The sequence below is a fragment of the Hyaena hyaena genome, unplaced genomic scaffold (assembly GCF_003009895.1).
Source record: "Hyaena hyaena isolate Hyena2069 unplaced genomic scaffold, ASM300989v1 scaffold_67, whole genome shotgun sequence".
Classification (NCBI taxonomy): domain Eukaryota; kingdom Metazoa; phylum Chordata; class Mammalia; order Carnivora; family Hyaenidae; genus Hyaena; species Hyaena hyaena.
In genome coordinates this window covers 4,194,679-4,218,075 of record NW_024080699.1, presented here as the reverse complement: position 1 = coordinate 4,218,075, position 23,397 = coordinate 4,194,679, and the positions used below count along the sequence as shown (strand labels likewise).

Sequence of the window (23,397 nt, the reverse complement as noted above, 5' to 3'; positions counted from 1 at the left end):
GTGTGATCTTCAGAAGATAACTTACCTAACGTGACGGAACCTCCTTTAGTGTCCGTCCTAACTGCAAAGCCAGGGCCACAATAATAGTGCCTATCTCTCGTAGGATTGTCTTGAGAATTAAATGGATCTGCATATCCGAATCTCCGGGGGGCTCTTTAAAGATTCCAAAACCCAGGACACGTGCAGACCAAGGAACTCACAACAAGTCTGGGGTGACACAGGAGAGTTCAATACTTTTGAAGCTTCCCTAGATGATTCCAAAGTGTGACGAGTTTGGAAGCCACTGGGTTAAAGTGATCCGCGCGCTGGTTTTGATCCTTCGGTGGACCATTCTGGAATTACTGCATCTCCAGGAGGTCCTGCGCACCCCAGGACACCCCAACTCTACTCCGTTGCTAACCCTGTCCCTCCAGGCTTTGCGGGCCCCTGGCTTAGATGCTCTGCCGGTGCATGCTGGGACTTGTAGTCCCTTTGGCTTGCCGGCCCCGCCTCTCCCCGCCTCCCATTGGCTTTCTCAGACGCCCACCCCGAAGCTCCACCAATCACCGCAGCGCGGTGGGCCATTAAATTCTGGAGCCTGCTGGAGCGCCGCAATCACTGCACGGCGGACATCACGAGGTGGCTCGTCTGAGGTTGCGCGTCGCGAGGAGTTCCCACGGTCCTGCCGTCCGCCGCTGCCGCCGCCTCCGCGGTCGTCTGCTGCAGGTAATTGCAAGCCCCAGCTGGGGACCCGGGCTAGGCCCCACGGCCCGAGCCAGGGCTGCTTCTCTGCCGCGGCTCTGGGCCTCACGGCCGCGATTTTCAATGTCCCCGACCCTTTTTGAGTAATCCTTTTCTCACCCCCGGGAAGAGAGTTTCGTGAGGCGCGGAATCCCAAGGGAAAGGCGGCGACCTCTTAGCCCGCCCTCCCGAGGGGTGATCGTGGGCTGATGGGGGCCCTCCTGTGTTGCGAGAGCTCGGGCTGGAAGCCCTGTCGCTTCTTCCCAGGCTCAGCGGGACGCCGGTGCGCGGAGAGAATGTTTTGCTCTGGTGCCACAGGCAGGGCGTGCTGGGCAGGGTCTGGGGTTTGCTTCCGACCGTCACAAACTAGGAGCAGTTCAGCTTTTTGGTGCTCTTTTTTTTTTTTCCAATGTTTTATTTTTAAGTGAGCGAGCGGGCGAGCATGAGCGGGGGAGGGGCCGTGAGGGAGGGAGACACAGAATCCGAAGCAGGCTCCAGGCTCCCAGCTGTCAGCACCCAGCCCGAGGCCGGCTGGAACTCACCAGCGGTGAGATCACGACTGGAGCCACTCAGGCGCCCCAGCTTCTTTTTAATGCGGAGTGTTGCATCCATTTCCACCCAGATCTCTGTAGTCTAAAGGGGAACGCTGTGAACTACCACAACAGAAATACCCAAACGTGTAAAAACATCCCTTCTCAGAAGTTAGGGATGCCCTCGTTCCCAGAGGCTTGAGCTGGTGGGATGATTCACTTCTGGCATGAAAGTGAAAGCTTGATTTGGTCTCTTGCCCCTATTAGAGGTGCAAACCTACATGGGTTATTCCAGGCCAAGAATTGTAGAACCTGGTGGTTGGAAGAAGGAACTTTGTACCACGTGCTTCGTTCTATAGATGCAAATAAATGCCCAGAATTTGAGGCTTTCACTGTGGCAGCGAGTGGCGTAGCTCAGCTCTTTTACTGTAGGGTTCCATTGGTTAGCAAACGTTTATTGAGCCTTACTATGCTCTTTGAGCAGGGGTCATTTGTGAAGGGGAGAGGCTGACTATAGAGAACCATTGTAGTGTTAAGAGGGTTTGCCCAGGGCCAGCATCTCACCCTGTTGGAAGCCTCGAATCCAGATTTGTGGGAAGAAATAGAATTTAGCAGAGAAGGGGAAACCCAAATGGAGTTTGAGGGATGGGCGTGAGCTAGTGTGATGAAGGAAGGAGAAGAGCGTTTCACCTGGGAAACAGTGGGTGAAGGCGTGGAGAGAGCAAGGATTTTGGACTTGAAGTCTTGGAGCCTGGTTGGAACAAAGGATTTCATGTGGGTGGTAGATTTCATGAGAAGAGAGTGGTATATCTTGCAAGGCCTCCTGTGCTGCTGTAAGAGGTTTAGATTTTGTCCTGAAAGCCTAGGAAGCTGAATTTAGTAGATGTGTATGTTGGGTAGTCTGTAGTGTGGAAAAGTATTTGAGAGAGGTCACAGCAGAGAGCACAGGCAGTAATTCCCAGAATTGGTGAGGCTTTTGAACACAGTTGGAGTTGGGAAGGAGAAGAAAGGAGACAAAAGTTAAGGAGATGAAATACACCATGCCCAGTTCTGTTCAGTAAAAGTATACCGAAGTGAATGCTGTTTCTTGAGTTTTCCAACCTATAACTATCTTTGGAAGAACTGCCCAGCACTTTTTAACTGCAGAAGTTGCTTTGTAGACTAATTCACATCCCAGTTTATGAAGGGGAAATTGTCATATGTACCAAAGATGTTGAAATCTGAAAGGTTCGGCATATGATAACACTTAAATTTTCGTGTAATCCAGAAAATGCAAATTAAACCCATAATTAGATCACTTTATATCCATCAGATTAGGAATTTATAAAGTTCGATGCAATTAAGAGATGACAGGTGTTTGAGGAAAAGATTCACTCCTGATAGAAGTGCACCTTAGAACAGTGTAGCCACTAGCAAAATGAGTATATCTGAAGACCTAGTGGTTGCGCTTCTAGAAAGTAGCCTAAAGAAATAGACATGTGTATGCAAGGAGTGGAGTATTAGGATGTTTACCGCAACTTTGTTTATAATGATAAATTTTTGAAACTGCGCAAATGTCCATTAGAAGGGAATGTGTATAAAGTGGGCATATGTGGTTTTAACGGTATAATAGAGTGAATGAAAAATGCTAACTTATGATTGTGGTTATCTTGTGGCGTGGGGAGAATGGAACGGGATATGGAAAAAATTTCATCTGTAATTTTGTTTTATGGGGAAAGACACTTCACAGACTTGCAAAATATTAACAGTTTTGGGCTCAATGATAAGTAACAGTTGTTTTACATCATACTCTGTACATTTCTGTAATTTAATGTTTACCCTTCAATTTCTTTTTTTTTTTTCAAGTTTATTTTTAGACAGAGAGAGAGCAAGCAGGGGAGGGGAAGAGAGAAAATCCCAAGCTGGCTCCCCACTGCCAGTGCAAAGCCCAATGCGGGACTCGAACTCATGAACCGAAAGATTATGACCTAGCGAAAACTAAGAGTTGGACACTTAACCAACTGAACCACCAGGTGCCCCCACCCTTCAATTTCTTGAAATATAAATTATAACAAAATTCAAGTTAAGAATTAACATCTAGCTATAAAAGTCATTCAGTCATTTTGGTAAAATACTACAAACTAAATTGATAACAGGTTTCAAAAATTGTAGTTTTGGTAAAAGGAATTCAAGTGTCAGATAGCCGTGAAAATAAAAACATGGAAAAACTGTTAACCATTGGGCAGATTTTACTTTGCTAGATTCCAAAATTATTCTAACCATTTGGAGATTTTGAAAGTGTTTATCGACTGCCCATTTGAAACGTGGTTCAATTGCTCATATTTTTTGTAATGTTAAAAAATAATTTTTAGAGAAGGTAAAGTCATCACGCTACAGATGTAAGGGTGAACAAGTAGTAAAGATTACATTTAACTTATATATAGGAAACTTAGTGTGGTGCTTACAGCTAGTTCAAAGGCGACCCTATGGTGTGGATATATTTGTAGATCAGAAGTAATGAAATGAATGTGCAAATGGCAGGCAAAACTGGCTTCTTTCTACAACCAGAAATCAACTGAACCTCAACTTGGTAGAATTCATTTGCATGTCTGTAGATAAGAATTGTTTGGGGGCGCCTGGGTGGCTCAGTCGTTACTTCGGACTTCAGCTCAGCTCAGCTCAGGTTATGATCTCACAGTTCATGGATTAGAGCCCCGCGTCAGGCTCTGTGCTGACAGCTCGGACTCTGGAACCTGCTTCGGATTCTGTCTCTCTCTCTCTCTGCTCCCTACCCTGCTTGCACTCTCTCTCAAAAATAAAGTAAACTTAAAAACAAAAACCAAAAACAATTGTTTGTATTGCTGTTAGCCCAGTTTACAGAGATGTGAAGAAAAAAATTCCATACAGTTAGAATTAGGAAACCTTGAAGGGCATACTTTAATCTAGAATCAGGTTTGTCATTGAATCAGAAATTTTCCCTGTAGGAAAAATAAATATTTTTTTAAATTTATTTCTGAGAGAGAGGGAGACAGTGTGAGCAGAGGAGGGTCAGAGAGAGAGGGAGACACAGAATCCGAGACAGGCTCCAGGCTCTGAGCTAGCTGTCAGCACAGAGCCGGACGCGGGGCTTGAACCCATGAATCATGAGATCATGACCTGAGCCGAAGTCGGACGCTTAACCGACTGAGCCACCCAGGCACCCCCCTATAGGAAAAATATTGATTAACCTGAATAAAATAGTTTTCAATTGAGATTTAAGATAAGATCTAGTTGGATTTGTTTTAATCCCACTCTTCAGAAAGGAAGTTTAATGAGAGCTGAATCTGCCCTTAATAATTCAGTTCTACTATCATCACACAAATAGACGATTCCCTAGAGAGGGAAGCTTGTCTGACTCAGTAGCTGTGTGTCCTATATTACAAAGAACTTGCACTACATACTTGTTGAAAACAGCAAGACAGGTTTTATTCCAGCAGTTTTATTAGTGACAGATGCTCAGCTCTGAATACAGCAAGGATAGTTAGGATTTATGGGCAGGCTGACAGCGGATGGAAAATTATGAAAAGGAACTCTATTAGATATCAAAGGTGGACCATTCTTACAGGATTCTTGCTAAACTGATCTCATCAGGCCAAGACCTAGTTAAGAGGGGGCTCAGAGGAGCTTGACTCAGTTTGGTCAAGGTTGGGTCCTTAACATCTGTCCCTGTCTCTCTTGCATACCGTCAGTCAGAGTCCACTAATGTTGATCTTTTTGTAAGCCCCAAGAGAGGAGAGAGCAGGATCAAAGACCTTCAGGATTGGAATGTTCTTTTCAGATGTCGTTGACTAGCTAGTTGCTTTGCTTGGCTTTGATCCTTCCCTGTTTCTAAAGAGTCAGTAGCAAATCGGGGACTGGCCTTGAGGTCACACCCAGTGGTGGTTAAGGTGTGGACTTTGGTGTCGGACCTTGGTTTGAACATGACCATGCTACTTAGGGTAGTCCTGTGATTGGGGCCTCATTACTTGTATTGCTGGTGCCAGTTTATCTAGAATGGGCCCTCTGTCCCACACCTAGCAAATGAAGGGAACCTTACTCGCTAGTATACTTAAGACAAATGGAGTCCTTTAATGGAATTACTGACCTCGTGTAACCCTGAAGCCTCAGAGAGACACAGGACTAAGAGGGAACAGCAGAGGATTTGTCATCGGAGGCGGATAGAATTCCTTCATAAAGGTTTGGCCGTTGATCTTGACTCTGCAATTCAGGTTCTCCTTTGATAGGTTCTTTTAAGAGAAGAGCTCCTTATACAGATGGCCCACAAGTGCCTTAAAATACAGGGTGGTGAAGAGCACTGTGGGAGGAAGGGCTTGGGCCCTGGGTAGGGGGTGTTGTGTGCCCACCTGCAGTTACCTGGTTTTGCAGACATCCACATAAACAGCTCTTTTTTGTGTGTGTGATAAGCAAGGTGGCATCATGAAAAAAGTAGTCTCTGGACCAGATCTGTGGGTCAGCCCCAGGTGTGCTGCTTACCAGCGCATTTCTGTCCCTGTCCAGCCTCACTTTTCTCAGCTCTCAGAATAGAACGATGAGACCAGCTCACAGGCTTTTGTGAGGATTGTGTGAAGTGTACGCAGCGTGGCTCATCGCAGAAACCCGCAAGCACCCCACTCTGCCGCCCTGTGCAGCCTGTGAACACGTGTCTCTGTAGGGAGACCTCTCCTCTGGTTGGGGTAACACCCGTCTGTCATTCTGTCTCCACAAATGGTTAGCAGACTAAACACATCCCCCTTATGCAGCCCCCTTGGAGATTTTTTCCACTGTTTTAAAACAGTTCGTCATAAGCATGGTCCATGGCTGATTGAACTAGACAGCCCTCTGTAGATGACGATGTATGTTCTACCATTTTGCTATTAGAATGGGTGGGCTTCCTCACTTCCTCAAAGTCTTTGCCTTCTGAAAAATAATGCCTCCCACTTCTACTGGCCTCTGCCTCCTGCCTTATATTTGCCCGGAATGTTCATCCCCTCTGACAACGTGTAGATTTCAGTCATGTGTCTTCCCACTAGAACGTTTCCTGTTCTGTGCTGTGTTTGTAGGATGGTTGGGTGGGTGGGTAGATGGCAAAAATAGCCATCTTGGGGACACTTGGGCAGCTCAGTTGGTTAAGTGTCTGGCTCTTAGTATCGGCTTAGGTCATGATTTCACGGTTCATGAGTTCAAGCCCTGCACTGGGCTCTGTGCTGGCAGCGTGGAGCCTGCTTGGGATTCTCTGTCTCTCTGCCCCTCCCCAACTCACTTTTTCTCTCTCTCTCAAAATAAATAAATAAACTAAAAAAATACAGCTATCCTGAAGAGCTAGTTCAGCAGGGTTCATTTACTTTGTCTTCATGACGTTTCTCTTCAAGAGAACAAGAATCATAGGCACGTTGCAAGGTTATTTGTGACTTTGGTCTGATACTTAGACTTTGTCAAGAATATTGCTGATCAGCAAACGGCCGGGTGAGGCTGGCTGCCTTGAGATGCGTTCTTGCTGAGGGTGGTGGAAAGCTTACGTTACATCTCATCTTCGTTCTAGACCTCAATATGTTTTCCCAAATGGTATTCACATATGTGTTTCTTTTAAGTGACACTTTCCATCAGTGTCCTACTGTGAGGACTTTGACTTGCCATTCTGTTCAAGGAACCGTACTGTGTGTTTATAAGAAACAAACAAAAATCATAGACAGGAACCGTTGCCAAATGTTAACTATGAAAATGTCACTTGTATATTAATAAATCATTTTTCCCCATTGAGGGGCAGCATGCTAGCATATTAGCAGAAGAATGACAGATGAATTTGAATTTGTAAAAATAACCCGGCGGTGCCTTTTCAGTACCTGCTGTGTTGTTGGCCAATATAGGCAGTTATGCCAGTGGTGTCCCTTCTAGGGTTCACAGTCAGGTCAAATTTTACATTTTTTAAAAGTACATTTTGAGAGAGAGAGGGAGAGTAAGAGAAAGAGAGAGGGAGAGAGAGAATCCCAAGCAGGCTCTGTGTTATCAGTGCAGCGCCCGACACGGGGGCTCCGTCTCAGACTGGGAGATCATGACCTGAGTCAAGAGCAGGGGTCGGACACTTAACCTCCTGAGCCACCCAGGCGCCCCTTTAGATATTCTTTTTGTCCCTAAACATGAAGGGAAAAGTCACAGGGCAGGGTCTCCAGAGGAATGAGCCTCCTTGTGATTAAGTCACATGAACCAAGCTTGGAAGAGACGGGTGTGCAGGCCAGAGCGCCTGTTTATTGACCGCCAAGGAAGATGATAAGGACCAGCCTGGCTGTGCCCGTCACGTGGGCTGGGAGCGTATTCTCGCTCCCTGTGGAGGGTCAGAGAAGCCACCAGTCCTAGTTTTACTGGAACATCGTCACGCCCACTGGCGTGGGCTCTGGCTGCGCTCGTGGGATAGTGGCCGGGCCAAACGGATATGAGGGAGATGGTGTGATCGGCAAGGCAAAGTATTTCTGTCCAGCCCTTTAGAGAAGCAATGTGCCAGCTGCTGCCCCAGTGGAAGGCTTCCCAGGGAGGCTTAGCATGTGAAGCTGCCTGGCAAGCTCGGCGTCAAAGAGCTGCTGGGGGGGGGGGGGGTCACCTCTGTGGTCACTGTCACCTCTGCCGGTACCTCCCAGCCCTGAGATGAGCCCCAGTCAGCGCCAGAGGACTCGGGAGAGTGTCCTCAGAGGCACATTAAGACATAACTAGGCCAGCAGGGTTTGGCACCAGGGTGGCTTGGGCAAGTTCACTGCCATTGTCTGTTCCCTGATCTCATCCGTCATATACCATAGTAAAAAACAAGACAAACTGGGGCGCCTGGGTGGCTCAGTCGGTTTAACGTCCGACTCTTGATTTTGGCTCAGGTTATGATCCCAGCCAGGGTTGTGGGATTGAGCCCCGTATCAGGCTCTACAGTGAGTGTGGAGACAGATTCTCTCTCTCTCTCTCGCCTTCTCTCTCTATCCCTCTCCCCGGCTCATGCCTTCTGTAAAATTAACAAGCACAAACAAACAAAAAGCATGGCCCTTCCTGAACAGGCTGAAAAACGAATCTGGGGCGCCTTCTTGTAGTTCCTGTTCATCTACGGAAGACCTTGCAGGGGTGCTAAAGAAATGTGGGTCTAGTACCTACTCAGGTTATAGGTTAAGAATTGATTTCCTGGAGGGAGTAGCGGAGGGGGGTGGTGGGTAAAGAGTAGTGTCAGGTCGTGAGGCTTTGGGCCAGAGGTGAACTAGAGCCCGCCAAGGTTAACGAAGAGTGCCATGACATCAAAGCATAGTCCTGGACATCCCCTGTGGGCTTGTTAGAAATGCAGAGTCTCAGGTCCAGCCCAGGCCTGCTGAGTCAGCATCTGCTTCCTGACAAGATCTCCAGAGGATGTGGGTCACAGTCCGGCTGGAGAAGCACTGGACTAAGGCACTGTTAGGTTTTTAAACTTTTTTCGGACTCAGGGCTTCCTATTTCCTCACTTTGCGGGGGGAATCCCCTACTCAGTCCATTTTTGAGTTTTAGCACAGGGGTAGGTACAGAATGCTAAAGATTCTTAGCTTATGGGTCGTTCATCCCTTAGCTGGCTGCATGCTCACCGAGGGTAGAGGCTCTGTCCTGTCCCTGCTGCGTTCGGGGACAGAGTGGGTATTTTTCTGCCAGAGTGGGTGTTCAGAAGACTCTGGTCAACTGGGTGAAGGAATGAGTGAATGAACTGGCGAATGCATGGGTGAGCCCTCTCTGAGAAACAAGAGTCAGAGCACAGCCTTCAACCTTTGTTCTGCCGAATCCCTACGTCTCAGAGACTGAATGGTTTTCCTCTTCTCTCAGTGTCACAGGCCTAGTATCTGTCACAGGAAAGCTGTTGTTTTAAAGTAACATTCAGGATGCAGGGCAGGGTCTGAGCTGAGTAAGGCCTAGTGGCCAGGACTTGTCTGAATGCTGCCTCTGTGCATAAAAACTTTTAATTAAAAAATTTTTTTTTAAATGTTTTATTTATTTTTGAGAGAGAGAGATAGAGACAGCTTGAGCAGGGGAGGGTGAGAGAGAGAGGGAGACACAGAATTCAAAGCAGACTCTAGGCTCTGAGCTGTCAAGCGAGGCTTGAACCCACGAGTCGTGTGATCATGACCTGAGCCGAAGTCGGTCACTCAACCGACTGAGCCACCCAGGTGCCTCTTGTGCATTAAAACTTTAAAGTGTTGGCCGGGTGGTATAAAATTGGGCATGTAACGTTGCGGCAAATGGCAAGAATAGTGTTTCAGTGTGTGTGTGTGTGTGTGTGTGTGTGTATATATATATATATATATATATACCACATCTTTATCCATTCATCAGTTGATGGACATTTGGGCTCTTTCCATAATTTGGCTGTTGTTGACAGTGCTGCTGTGAACACTGGGGTGCATGTGCCTCTTTGAGAAATACAGAGAACAAACTGAAGGTTGCTGGAGGTGAGGCGGGTGGGTGGAGGGATGGGCTAAGTGGGTGATGGGCATTGAGGAGAGCACTTGTTTGGATGAGCCCTGGGTGTTATATGCGGGTGATGAATCACTGGGTTCTACTCCTGAAACCAATATTACACTGTATGTTAACTAACTTGAATTTAAATAAATAAATTTTTAAAAATTGGGCATGTACTTCATTAAGAATAAAGTCTCAATGTAGAGCCGTGTAGAAAGGCTGAACCAGAAATTCAGAAGGCATGGGTTCTGGTCTCTGGCCAGAGCTGGCTATCCATGGGTATTAGACAAGTCATTTCTCTTGCTTTAACCTCCCCTTCCTATAACAAGGAATAAATTATTTGCTTTGCCTGAGTTATACTGAATACATGTTGTAAATGTTATACGAAGGCATCAATTTGAGCTGCCAGTGTTTGACTCTAGCTTATCCAGATAACTCGCTCATAAACTTATAAACTGCCCCTCAGTGTTTATATTGAACATACATTGAGTTTTTCCACACTTTATTACATAAGTAATATCCATTAATTGTAGTAAAAAGAGAGATAGGAGGAAGAAAATCAGACTGATGTCTACCGGCCGCCAATCGCTAACTACTGTTAAATTTCTGTGTCTGCCTTGCACATTTTTCTATGTACCCACTAGACGTGTATTCTTTCCTTGCAAATATTTCATACAGTGTGGTAGACATTTTTCTAGGACAGTGAATTTTGATGCTGAGTTTTATCCGCTGTATTCCAAGTTGTGACAAACACATTTTAAAACCTTTTAAGGCTGCGCAAAGAATTTTCCTGGTATTCTTTGGTTTATACCTGTAACTTCAACCTGTAGTGAGGGAAATTTTGGTCGACCCTTCTGCCCCTAGGGAAAGAGGCTGCAGAGCTAAAGAAAGAATTCTGCTCTGTTAGCATTTTTGTCCTTAGCCTGTTCTATCTGATGACTAACTGGTCTTATCTTTTTGACCCATTTGCTGTGATATTTCCTCAGGGACCAAAAATATTCTGTTTTTGTCATTCCTTTTTTGCTTGACTCTACTTTTTTCCTCCCCAGGTTTCTGCCGTTGACCTCTGGGGCACAGAATGATTTGGAAAGGAGCCGTGTTGCTCAGCGTGGTCCTGGGAATCAGTGCTCTGCCCATAGATGATCCTGAGGATGGGGGCAAGCACTGGGTGGTGATTGTCGCCGGTTCGAATGGCTGGTATAATTACAGGCACCAGGTAAGACCGTGACTGATGTTTTTCTTTACGACCCTGGTAGTCTTTAAACCATCCCGGACATTGTCAATAGAACAGACTTCTTAAAAAGTCATTCACATGCCTGAAGGCTGACAAAAGTACATGTGTTGGCAAGGATGTGGACAAATGGGAGCCTCCTAAAGTGGTGCAGCCGTTTTGGAAAACTGTCTGGCGGTTCCCCCAAAGGTGAGACATCGAGTCACTGCGTGACACGGCAGTTCCACTCCTAGGTATGTATCCAGAGAACCGATCACATAGGTGCACACAGATGCTTGTACCTGAGTGTTCCTAGCAGTATTTCTCATGCTGGTGAAAAAGTGCAAACGGTCCAAATATCCATCACCTGGTGAGTGGATTAACAAATGTGGTGCCTCCATACAAGGGGTGTTATTTGGCCACAAAAAGGAGTGAAGTACTGATACAGGCTTCAACGCGGAAGAACCGTAGAAACATGCTGAGTGAAAGAATCCAGTCACAGAGGATCATGTAGGATCCCACGGATATGAAAGGCCAGAGTAGGGAAATCTGTAGAGACAGAAAGTTGACCAGTGGTTGCCAAGGTCTGGGTGGAGGGGTGAGTGGGGAGGGACTCTGGGGTGATAAAAATATCCTGGAATTAGAGAGGGTGATGGTTATACAACTTTGTGAATATACTGGATACCACTGGGTTGTATAATTTATTTATTTTGTTTTTGTAACATTTATTTTTGAGAAAGAGAGAGAGAGAGAGACAGGGCATGAGCGGGGACGGGCAGAGGGAAAGGGAGACACAGAATCCGAAGCAGACTCCAGGCTCTGAGCTGTCAGCACAGAGCCCAACGTGGGGCTCAAACTGGTGAACCGGGAGATCATGACCTGAGCCGAAGTCAGATGCTCAATTGACTGAGCCCCCCAGGCTCCCCGTGGGCTGTGTATTTTAAAAAGCTGACTTTTCTGGTATATGACTTAGACTCTAAAGTTGTTATTTAAACCATGAGTTAATCTTTCAGTTCTCAGAAACAGGATGCAGACTGTCACAGTGTGTGCTGGGTTCTCGTCTGAGAGCCCTTTCCACAAATGAACTCACTTAACCCTGTCACCGTGGGGTAATGCGCAATAGGCTGGGTTCTTGTTTCCTCTTTGTGAGCGAGGGGACTGAAGCATAGAAGGCGCCAGTCCTCACCCAGTGTGCCGCAGATGGCAGGTGGCTGAGCCTGGGTCACCCCGGGCTGACTAGCTCTGAACAGCACTCTCCAGGAGGAGGGCCACGTGTGTTGCGGCAAATTTTCTAGTAGCCACATTCTTTTTTTAATGTTTATTTATTTTCAAGAGAGAGTGGAGAGCATGTGCATGCTGGAGGGGTAGAGAGAAAGGGGAACAGAGGATCAGAAATGAACTCTGCACAGACAGCAGGGAGTCTGCTCTGGGGCTTGAACACACAAACTGTGAGATCACGACTTGAGCTGAAGGCAGATGCTTGACCGGCTGAGCCACCCAGGTGCCCCGACCACATTTTTGAAAAGTAAAAAAGAAACAGGTCAAAGTAGCTTATTGTTATATATTATTTATCCCAATATATACAAACTATCATTTCACTGGAATCAATATGAAAAGTTAATAGAGTTACTTTACCTTTTTTTTTTTTTTTAACTAAATCATCAAAATCTGGGATGCATTTACGTGCACGATGCATGCAGTTTGGACTGGCTGAACCTGAAGTGTTCAGTTGCCCCTGGAGGCTGGTGGCTGCTGTATTGGACAGCGCAGGCCTGGAGTCTCTGTTCCCTCGTGCATTTCCCTCCCGGGCTGTCAGTTTTCATTTCTGTTAAGTAGGGGGTTGGTTTAGAAGAACCCCCTGCCAGCTCTAGAATGTGATGGTCATTGAACAGCCTTTTTTTTTTTTGTTTTAATTTTTTTCATGTTTGTTTATTTTTGAGAGAGAGACAGAGTGTGAGTGGGGGAGGGGCAGAGAGAAAGGGAGACACAGAATCTGAAGCTGTCAGCACAGAGCCTGACTGTGGAGCTCGAACTCACAAACCGTGAAATCATGACCTGAGCTGAAGTCGGACGCTTAACCGACTGAGCCACCCAGGCGCCCCTGAATGGCCTGTTTTTGTGAGTGGTTTTGCGTGTTTGCTGAATAAGAAATTTGGCTTGATTGCAAAGTTGTTGTCATGGCAAAATGATCCCTTTAACGTTTTAATAATTAACCACAGACCTGACCTAGTTACCGACAGGGCAGCCTGAGTATTATCGCTCTCGGTTTTCTCCTCCCTCCCTGAGGCGGGAGAAAGATAAGGTATTAGATACAGGTCACCAATAGTGTGCAGACTGATTCATCAGCCACGCTGGTTTTTTGTTTTTTGTTTTTTAAGTTTATTTATTTTGAGAGAGAGCGAGCACAATGGGGGAAGAGACAGAGAAAGAGAGGGAGAGAATCCCAAGCAGGCTCTGTACCACCATTGCAGAGCCCGATGCGGGGCTCAAACTCCCAAACCTTGAGATCATGACCTGAGCTGAAGTCAGACACTTAACCGACTGAGTCACCCGGGCGCCCCTTAAATGTTACTGAATTTTGAGAGAGAGAGAGAGAGACAGAGGGAGAGGGAGACAGAATCCCAAGCAGACTCCATGCTCCAGGCTCAAGCCTGATGGGGCCTTGAACTCCTGAACCATGAGATCATAACCTGAATCAAAATCAAGAGTCAGACGCTGAAAACCAACAGAGCCACCCAGGCCCTCCTTGCCTCGCTGGCTTTTGTACACATCACTTTGAAAGAATATTATCGGTTAAACATTAGTAAGTATAGGAATCCAATGACCGTTTGCTCCAAGAAAACCCTTTCTGTTTTTTGGTTTTGGTTGTTGAAGTGTGCTTGTTTCCGTGGGTACAATAACATCGAACAGAAGGAAGGGAAGCAGGACCAGAGTGAAACACTCATCCCTGAGTACGAGGACAGAGGCTGTGCAGAGGAGCCGCGTGTGCTGACCTCGGCACAGGGAATGTTCCTCCTAGAACCTGCACGGACTTTCCCACTTCACGTTTTTAGGGAGGTTTACCTGCTCCCTGGATTGACACAGCCCTTGTTCCCACAAATTCCTGGAGCGGAGGGAGGATGAGGACCCCAGGCACAATTTAAGTCAGTGCATTTTGGGCAGGGATCACTGGATGGCTGGGGTTGGTCTGAGGCCAGCGGGTGGAAGGTGCGCATCCGGTGCCCTGAGTGGGGGGTGCAGGTAAGGCCTCACCAGGGCAGGTGTGTGCAGCGGCTGCGCAGAGGAGGGAGGGAGGGGTCCGGAAGTGCAAGCAGCCCCTGGGGACAGGCCTGTCAAGGAGAACAGAATGAGCCACTAGAGGAGGAACTGGGGCTGGCGGAGGGTTTCTCCCAGGACAGAGGTCTGAGCATGTGGAAGAGGAAGTTCTCAGGTAGAGCCACGGAGGCGGCTGTTGAAATAGATTGCAGGTGAAGTTCACTGCCCTCCAGGGACTTTGGGGGTGACAGGGATTGAGGAGAAGCACATGTGACCAGGTGCCACTGGAGGATGGGGGTTGGGAGGGTTTGAGGCCATTGCTGGCAGTGGGGGCTTCAAGGAGAAGGTTGTTTGCCCTGCGTTGCAGATGCCTCCTACCCCCCACTCTGCTGGTCAGGTCTGGAGTTGGGTTGTGGTGGAGAGAAAGGGGCCCACCACCTCCTCCTGGAAGCCTGAAGAGCATCTGTCCCGGGAGCTGGGAGGCAGGTAGGCCGGTTTCAGTTGAGGCAGAGAGGGAGAAACCTAGACCTTGCTCTTGTTGGAATTGGGAGAAAGACACGTGATGGAGGGCCAAGTGACAGAGTCATCACGGTCCTAAAAGACCATCTTTAGGGGCACCTGGGGGGGCTCAGTCGGTTAAGCGTCCGACTTCAGCTCAAGTCATGATCTCACAGTCTGTGAGTTCGAGCCCTGTGTTGGGCTCTGCGCCGGCAGCTTGGAGCCTGGAATCTGCTTCGGATTCTGTGTCTCCCCCTCTCTCAGCCCCTCCCCTCACTTAACACTGTCTCTCAAAAGTAAACCTGAAAAAATTTTTTTAAAATTAAAAAAAAAGACCACTTTTCATTTTGTAGAGTTTTAAAAATGTTTTTATTACTTTTGAGAGACAGCAAGCAGGGGAGGGGCAGTCAGAAAACAAGCTCCACACTGTTCTTACAGAACCCGACTTGGGGCTCAAACCCACAAATCAGGAGATCATGACCTGAGCCAAAATCAAGAGTTGGATGCTTAACTGACTGAACTACCCAGGAGCCTTGATTTTATAGATTTTTTAAAAAAAAATATGTGCAATCACCACTTCTTAAAACAGCTCTATTGAGGCATATACATTTATATGTCCTACAATTCATCTGTTATAATTACATACTTTCTGTGAGTTTCAGTAAATTTATACAGTTCTGCAAGCATGGCCACAGTCCAGTTTCAGGACACTTTCATCATTCTAGAAGGTTCCCTCATGCGTGTTTGCTGTCAGTCCCTGCTCCCATCCCCGCCCCATGCAGCCACTGCTTTCTGTCTCTTTTTTTTTCAACCCCCCCCCCGCCATCTCACTTTAAACCTCTGATTCTCCTGTGGAAAGTTCGAGTTGGTGGTGGGCTCAGTGAGGCAACTCTGCAAAGCCCCTGACCCAGGGCCTCACCTCGGCAGCACACAAGCACATACCAGGAAGTGATAATATGTGTACATCTGTCAATGAGCAGACCAGGAGGCCCCTTTCTCAGATCCTTACCTGGTTTAAAAGTGGACCCCTTTACATTGACCATGACAGGAATGTGCCCATTGAGTTTAACTTTTGTTCCCAGGTGGTAGTTCTCACTTGGCTGACAGCCGGCTCATGCTGGAGGCATCCCAGGCAGGCCCTGTGGGCCAGTGGCTTGCGTCAGGAATCACGGGATGCTTTCCAGGCCCGTCAGGACTCCTAGCGCAAGCTGTGAACCAGGCTGAGTCACAGCAGTGTCTGTTCAGTGGTCCGGAGGGCTTGCCTTCTTTAGAGTCTTGCTCAATACCCTCCTCACATGCTACTTCGTAGGCCTTTCTGGTTTTCAGGGGAAAATATGTGTAGGCCAGATATGTTCAAGGGAAGTAGTTCAAGTGGCTTTTAACACCGTTTCTCAAGTACTTGACTTGGCTTTTTGTTTTTTTTAATGTTTATTTAATAATTTTGAGAGAGAGAGAGAGAGAGAGACACAGAATATGACACAGACTCCAGGCTCTGAGCTAGCTGTCAGCACAGAGCCTGACATGGGGCTCGAACTCATGAACCATGAGATCATGACTTGAGCCAAAGTTGGACGCTTAACTAACTGAGCCACCCAGGCACCCCCCAAGTTCATTTTATGTGGATTTCCATGTGGTCCCAGCAACACTTGTTGAAAAGACTGTTCTGTACACTTGATCCTGGGACAACCTGGGATTGAACTGCACAGGTCCATTTGTAGGTAGGTCTTTCCAGTAAATATAGTACAGTACTATACAGGTTATTTCCCTTCCTTATGACTTTCTTAGTAACATTTTCTTTTCTGTAGCGTACTTTATTGTAGGAATATAGTACATAATACATACAATGTACAAAAGGAAGTAAAAGTCTTTCAACTTTTTAAAAATTATTTTGGCTCTTGGGTTTTTGCAATTTCCTATAAATTTTAGGATCATCTTGTCCACTTCTGCAAAAAACCCTGCTGGTCATTTAAAATACATTTTTTAAAAATAGGATTAAGTTGGGGCGCCTGGGTGGCTCTGTCAGTTAAGCATCTGACTTCGGCTCAGGTCATGATCTCACAGTTCGTGGGTTCGAGCCCCGCGTTGGGCTCTGTGCTGACAGCTCAGAGCCTGGAGCCTGCTTTGGATTCTGTGTCTCTCTCTCTGCCCTGTCCCCCACTCATGCTCTGTCTCTCTCTGTCAAAAATAAATAAACGAACATTTAAAATTTCAAAAAAATTTTATTTTTTAAAAAATGAATCTGGCTTCTGACAAAATAAATAAATAATAGGATGATTGTCACTAAGGGGAGTGGGTGGGTATACCTGGTCACTTCCACTTTTGTCATTAGTTAAATCTGACATAATATATATTTTTTTTTAATGAAAAGGAAAGCAAAGAACTATCCATATGACACGCCTGTGCAACTTAAAGAATAATAATAATAATAATAAAATGAATACCTGTATCAGACTTAAAAAAAAAAAAAAAAGGAACATCACTAAGACCCTGTCTGATTCAATCCTCCTTCCTTCCCACCCGATGGCCAGCTCCCGAATTTTTTGTCAATCATTCCTTGCCTTTGCTTTCTGGTTTTACCAGATGTGTATTTAACTATAAACATGTTTACTTTAGCCTGTTTTGGCCTTTATATAACTGTAAACATGGTGAATGTATTCTTGTACGACTTATTCTCATTATGTTCCTAAGATTCATCTATTTGAAACATGGGGTTGTAGTTCATTCATTCATCCATTTATGTGAGCTTTATGGTATTCCATCATATGAGCATATGACAGCTTATTTTTTCCAGCATTGATGGTCCTTTGGGTTATTTCTTTTTTTCCTCTTGATTTTTCTTTACTTTTCTTTTTTCTTTTTTTTTTTTTTTTGCTATAAGTAATCCTCTACTGCACATGGCTTAAGAGTTTTTCTAGGATCTTGGCTAGGAGCAGAATCCCTGGGTGGGAGGGGATATGTTTCAACTTGATTGCATAATGGCGAGATACTTTTGCAAGTGGAGTGCCAGTCACACTAAACTTCCACAATCTGTGGATCCGTTTTCTATTGTTGCTATAACAAATCACTACAAGCTTAGCGGCTTAAAACAATGCATGTTTATGATGTTACAATTCTGGAAGTGAGAAACTTGAACGGGGGTCTAACTGCATTAAATCAAGGTGTCAAAAGGGGTGTTTCTCTCTGGTGACTCTGAAGGAGGTGCCATGCTCTTACCTTTTCCAGCGTTTACAGGCTGTCCTGATTCTTTGGCTCACAGCCCCTTCTCCAGGTTCAAAGTCAGCAGTGGCACAATTGAGTCTTTTCTTACGTTCTATCTCTGGGACACTGACTCACTGTCTCCTTCCACATACAAGGACCCCTGTGACCACATTGGGCCCACCAGATAATCCAGGATAACCTCTCTGTGTTAAGGTCAGCTGATGAACCATCTAAGATCATCCGCTGTCTTAATTCCCCTTTCTCAGGGATTGCAGCTGGTCACAGATTCCAGGGATTAGGAGATGGACATCTGTCGGGCTGTTTTCTTTCCTACTACGGTTAGTATTTATTTGGAGGTCCTCATTGTTCCACAGAAATGGGGATTTAAACATTTTAACAATTTGTATATGTATACAATACTTAGTAACTATCTCCAAATGACCCGTTCAGATTTTCAGCTCCTCCCTGCCCTGGGCTGCTCTAATTTTCCTGATTTCTCCGTTGTCTCTGCACGAAGCACAGTCAAGTTCTGGTCAAGTTCTGGAGGCAGAGTGCCTGGGTGATCTCATGATGGGCTGGGTGACTCAAGCAGGTCCCCTTACCTCCCTAGGCTCCAGTTTCCTCTCCTATAAAGTAGGGATCATTACCTTAGTCACGGAGCATTGCTAGGAGAATCACATGAAAATCTCAGCACCATGACTGACGAGTACTAGAAAGTCAGCAAATGTATAAGCTTTGCTTATTTATTGATTTAGTTGCCCATTCATGCAACAGCTCCCGAGTGCCTGACCCTGGACTCAGCCACCCAACATTTAGCAACTGTGTATTTAACATCCCTCGCTAGCTGAGAAGTCCTTTTGGTGTGAGGTGTCTACATTGCTAGGTTTAATGCTCAGTGAGCTTTTTTGCCATGCTAAGTGCTGTGTAGAAGGTACCGTGTCCTGAAGGTCCAGTTCTTAGAGCTCTCTCGTCCTTAGAGAGGCAGATAGCTGGGCTCACTATGCCATTCGTGTGTATGTATTTGTTCTTGAAAGACACACAGGAGCAGCAAGTTAGAGGACTTTTGTCCTCACCGACCTCATGATTCCCAGGTTCCGGAATGGACCACGTGTCATGTGAAAAAGGAAGCAACGAATGTCTTTACCCTCTTATGGACAAGGAAGGAATCATATTAACCGAGTTTTTCTTTTAGCCCTAATGTTGTCACTCTTGCTTTTTTTTTTTTTAACTGAAGAGTACATTCCTCCTTTCAATACCTGAGCTGACCTTCTGAGTTTACGTCCAACTCAACGAACAGCAATTATGGCAGCCAAAATTACTTGAATTGGAAGAATCCTGTTTGATACAGAACTAAGTTTTTTTTTTTTTTTAATATTTTTATTTATTTCTAGGAGAGAGAGAGAGAGACAGCGTGAGCAGGGGAGGGTCAGAGAGAGAGGGAGATACAGACTCTGAAATAGGCTCCAGGCTCTGAGCTGGAAGTCAGCACAGAGCCCGACGCGGGGCTTGAACCCACGCACCGCGAGATCATGACCTAAGCGAAAGTCGGTCGCTTAACCGATTAAGCCACCCAGGCGCCCCTACAGAACTAAGTTTTTAATCTGTGGTTCATCGTTCTGTTTTTCAGACCTAACTCAGTGCTTTTTATGGTGTGGAAAAATAAATTATTCAGGACTTTTTAAGGCCCTTATTATCTATAGTGGTGGCGCTGTGCATGGACGCGTGTCTGTATGTAATCCACATAGATGCCAACTACTAGATGAATGAGAGTTTGGATAATGGGTGTGAGGTGGGGAGTTAAAAAATTTTTTTAATGTTTGTTTATTTATGGGAGAGAGAGACAGCACAAGCAGGGGAGGGGTAGAGAGAGAGAGGGAGTCACAGAATCCAAAGCAGGCTCCAGGCTCTGAGCTGTTAGCACAGAGCCCTACACGGGGCTTGAACTCAGAGACCACAAGATCTTGACCTAAGCCAAAGTCAGATGCTTAATGGACTGAGCCACCTAAGTGCCAACCCCCTTTAAAAAAAAATTTTTTTTTAAATGTTTGAGGTGGAGAGTTTAAAAAATTTAACTAAGGGACACCTGAGTGGCCCTGTCAGTTAAGTGTCTGACTTAGGCTTAGGTCATGATCTCGTGGTTCGCGGGTTTGAGCCCCACAGCAGGCCCTGTGCTGACAGCTTGGAGCCAGGAGCCTGCTTCAGATTCTGTGACTCCCTCTCTCTCTGCCCCTTCCCTGCTCGCGCTCTGTGTTTCTCTCTCTCTCTCAAAAATAAATAAAAACATTAAAAAAATTGAATTGAAAAAATATTAATGGATATGGTTTAAAATACTATTTTTTATTTTTTAGGTTTATTTTATTTTTTGAAAGAGAAAGACAGAGTGTACAAGCAGGGAAGGGGCAGAGAGAGAAGGAGAGAGAGAATTCCAAGCAGGCTCTGTGCGCTCGAACTCATGAACCGTGACATCACAACCTGAGCCAAAACCAAGAGTCAAATGCTTAACTGACTGAGTTACCCAGCCTTCCCTAAAATAATTTAAATACCTGACCAATAAAGAATGATTTGCAACATGTGTTCCATGAGAAAGAATGTGTTCCTCCTTAGAACTTCAAAATTGGCCTCTTTCTGGGCAGAATCTAAAACTTGACAAAATCCTTTCTCCCAGGCAGATGCATGCCACGCCTACCAGATTGTTCACCGAAACGGGATTCCTGATGAACAGATCATTGTGATGATGTACGATGACATTGCCAACTCTGAAGAGTAAGTAGGGAGTGTCTTTGAACTTGGTGATGATTTCAGGATATTTAAAAAAAAAATGCATACTGACTCATAGGAATCTTTAGAATTAATGTTAGCCTATAAACATTAGAATGTGCATCGACTGGCAGTGAAATCCCACAAGGCTGCTTCATGTAGAGCTTTGAACACACCTGTGGGGGTGGAGGGGACCCCGGCAGTAGCAGTTGCTGAAGAGTGTTTGGAGCTGGTGCTTTGGAAGAGTTTAAAGTGTTACATTCCTTCTTGGGGTGCCTGGGGGCGGGGGGGGCTCAGTTGGTTAAGGGTCCGACTTCGGCTCAGGTCATGATCTCACGGTTCGTGGGTTCGAGCCCCACATCAGGCTCTGTGCTGACAGCTCAGAGCGTGGAGCCTACTTCGGATTCTGCGTCTGTCTCTGCCCCTCCCCTGCTTGCACTTTCTCTCAAATGAATAAACATCACAAAAAATTTAAAAAAGAAAAGAAAGCTTAAGTTCCTTCTCAGCTTGAACTCACCACTGGGCTCTGCAGTGCTCATTCCCGACCTCGGAGCAGGGGCGGGCAGCACTGAGGGGTTGCCTCAGCGCCATTTCCTAGGAGGCTTTTGCTTGTAGGCTAGATCCTACGACCCTTCTCTCCGTGATTATTTGCTTTCATTATTTGTTGAACTCAGCTGTGCGAATCGTTGTCTCATGCCAGCTTCTCTGATGTCTGGGATCAGGAGCAGTAGTTATAACTACTAACTGTCACCGGTGCTGGTCTCCCCCACTTCTTGTTTTCTCCCTGCTGGGGCCACCGTCGGGATCACACGACAGCACGTAGTCCACTCTGAGCTTCCACTCCTAAACTCTTACGTTAAAGTCTTGTCTTTTGTCCCATCTTTTTTTGTAAGGAGCTTTGCTCTGAGAGATCTCCCGCTCAGGTCTTGCCCCGAGAATGTCACCCGGTTCCCTCAGGAGCCCAGATATGCCCCTGTCCTCGGTTTTCAGGACAGCCCTTCATGCTCCCGCCAGGAACCCGAGAGCTGCGGGCTGCCCGGGATCCCCAGGCTCTACAGTCACAGCCGCACATTGGTGGCTGTGCGGGTGATAGGAAATGTCTTTGACAAACGTGCTCACTTACTGTTTTTGTGCATAAGGGGGCATAGCTTTGAGGAGAGATTTCAGAGACATGTCACACCGCGTGCCTCAAATGTGTCCTGTGGTTTCTTTGTTTTCTTCAGCAACCCCACGCCAGGAATCGTGATCAACAGACCCAACGGCTCGGATGTGTACGCGGGTGTCCTGAAGGACTATACCGGAGAGGTGAGGGGGCGAGGTCGGGGCCAGCTGGGCGTGTGTTCATTTCAGCGACGACTCGCCCCTCGTTCTCTCATGTCCAGGATCAGAACCTCACTACACTGATTTCTGGGCAGTCCTTCATGTTGGTGTTAAGATTTGTACTTGAGGAATAATTTCTGAGTGCTGTGAAAGAAAGCCAAGGGCAAAAAAAGGGGAAAAAAGTTAGAAATAAGTTGTAGTCTACTGAGCTTTAGTTTCTAGTTTTCTTTTTTTTTTAAGTTTATTTATTTATTTTGAGAGAGAGAGTGGGAGTCCATGTAAGTGGGGGAGGGGCAGAGAGAGAGAGTAAGAGAGAGAATCACAAAGCAAACTCCACGCTGTCAGCACAGAGCCTGATGTGGGGTTTGAACTTACAAACCATGAGATCATGACTTGAGCTGGGATCAAGAGTCAGGCACTTACCCAACTGAGCCACTCAGGTCCCCCATCTAGTCTTCTTATACTTTAAGCCTGATCATGGATTTCCTTCAACCATACCTGATTTTCTTGAGATCTCAGCAGAAATCCTTGCTGCTAACCTGATTACAGAACTGTGTTCTTTTCCAAAGAATCAATTTCCTCAGCACCAGCCCTGGTGCAAAGCATCTCTGGATTTTGCTGAGATAGTTTTTCATTAATTGCTGGGATCGTGTATCACTTCTGAATTATTTCCCTCCCAATAGAATTGTGTCCCTCCTGATTGATTGAGGCTGTATCGATTGGCACATTTTTGAGGATACCATAATGACTGCCACCTCATGGTTTTCTGGATGGTAGAGGGATCTTTTAGGAACTAATATTCCTGGTAGTAAAGGAACATCTATCTGAAATTCAGCAATTCTTTCAGCTTCTTTTAAATTCCAGCGCAGTTGAATTGAACACATCATGCTTGTAACATAGATGGTCCCGTTTTTATATAGTGAGATAAGGAAATATGCAGAATCTTAGTGGTAGAGGGTAGGATTTTTGATAATTTTCCCCCTTTGTATTTTTATTACTTTATATTTTTGTTTTTTATTTTAGAGACTGTGTGTAGGGAAATAGGGCAGAGGGAGAAAGAATCATGAGCAGGCTCCACACTTAGCAGGGTGCCTGACTTGGGGCTTGATCCCATGATCCTGGGATCATGACCTGAGCTGAAATTAAGAGTCAGACACTTAACCAACTGAGCCACCCAGGTGCCCCATACAGGGGCTTTTTTAAACCACCAGGCATCAGTATTATAAAGTCTTTAATTAAGGACATCAGGTGTCCTTGGGATTTGACCTTCTAGGCAGCTAGCTGGATGCAAAGGAGGCCCACTGCTGATGCTTCTCCCTTTCTGCTGTGCCGGGGGTGCTTTGCTCTTCCCTGGCCGTGTGCCTTTCAGCATCTTTGGGTTTCCCCACATGGACTCTGGATGGTTAGGAAGGAACGGCAGGCTTGCCGAGTTGCCATCAGCCAAAGGCAAGATGATATTTGAGAAGA

At 46.1% G+C, this 23,397-nt stretch overlaps 1 protein-coding gene across 1 annotated transcript in view; it reads left to right on the top strand.

Annotated features, from left to right (window-relative positions):
• Positions 1 to 595: 595 nt before the first annotated feature.
• Positions 596 to 23,397, top strand: part of LGMN (legumain) — a 32,261-nt gene continuing 9,459 nt past the window's right edge. Inside the window, exons 1-4 of the mRNA XM_039232539.1 lie at positions 596 to 705; positions 10,742 to 10,908; positions 20,519 to 20,616; positions 21,834 to 21,915. Of these exons, the coding sequence (XP_039088470.1) occupies positions 10,771 to 10,908; positions 20,519 to 20,616; positions 21,834 to 21,915 (318 nt within the window). The 5' untranslated portion in view covers positions 596 to 705; positions 10,742 to 10,770. The remainder of the gene's footprint in view (positions 706 to 10,741; positions 10,909 to 20,518; positions 20,617 to 21,833; positions 21,916 to 23,397) is intronic.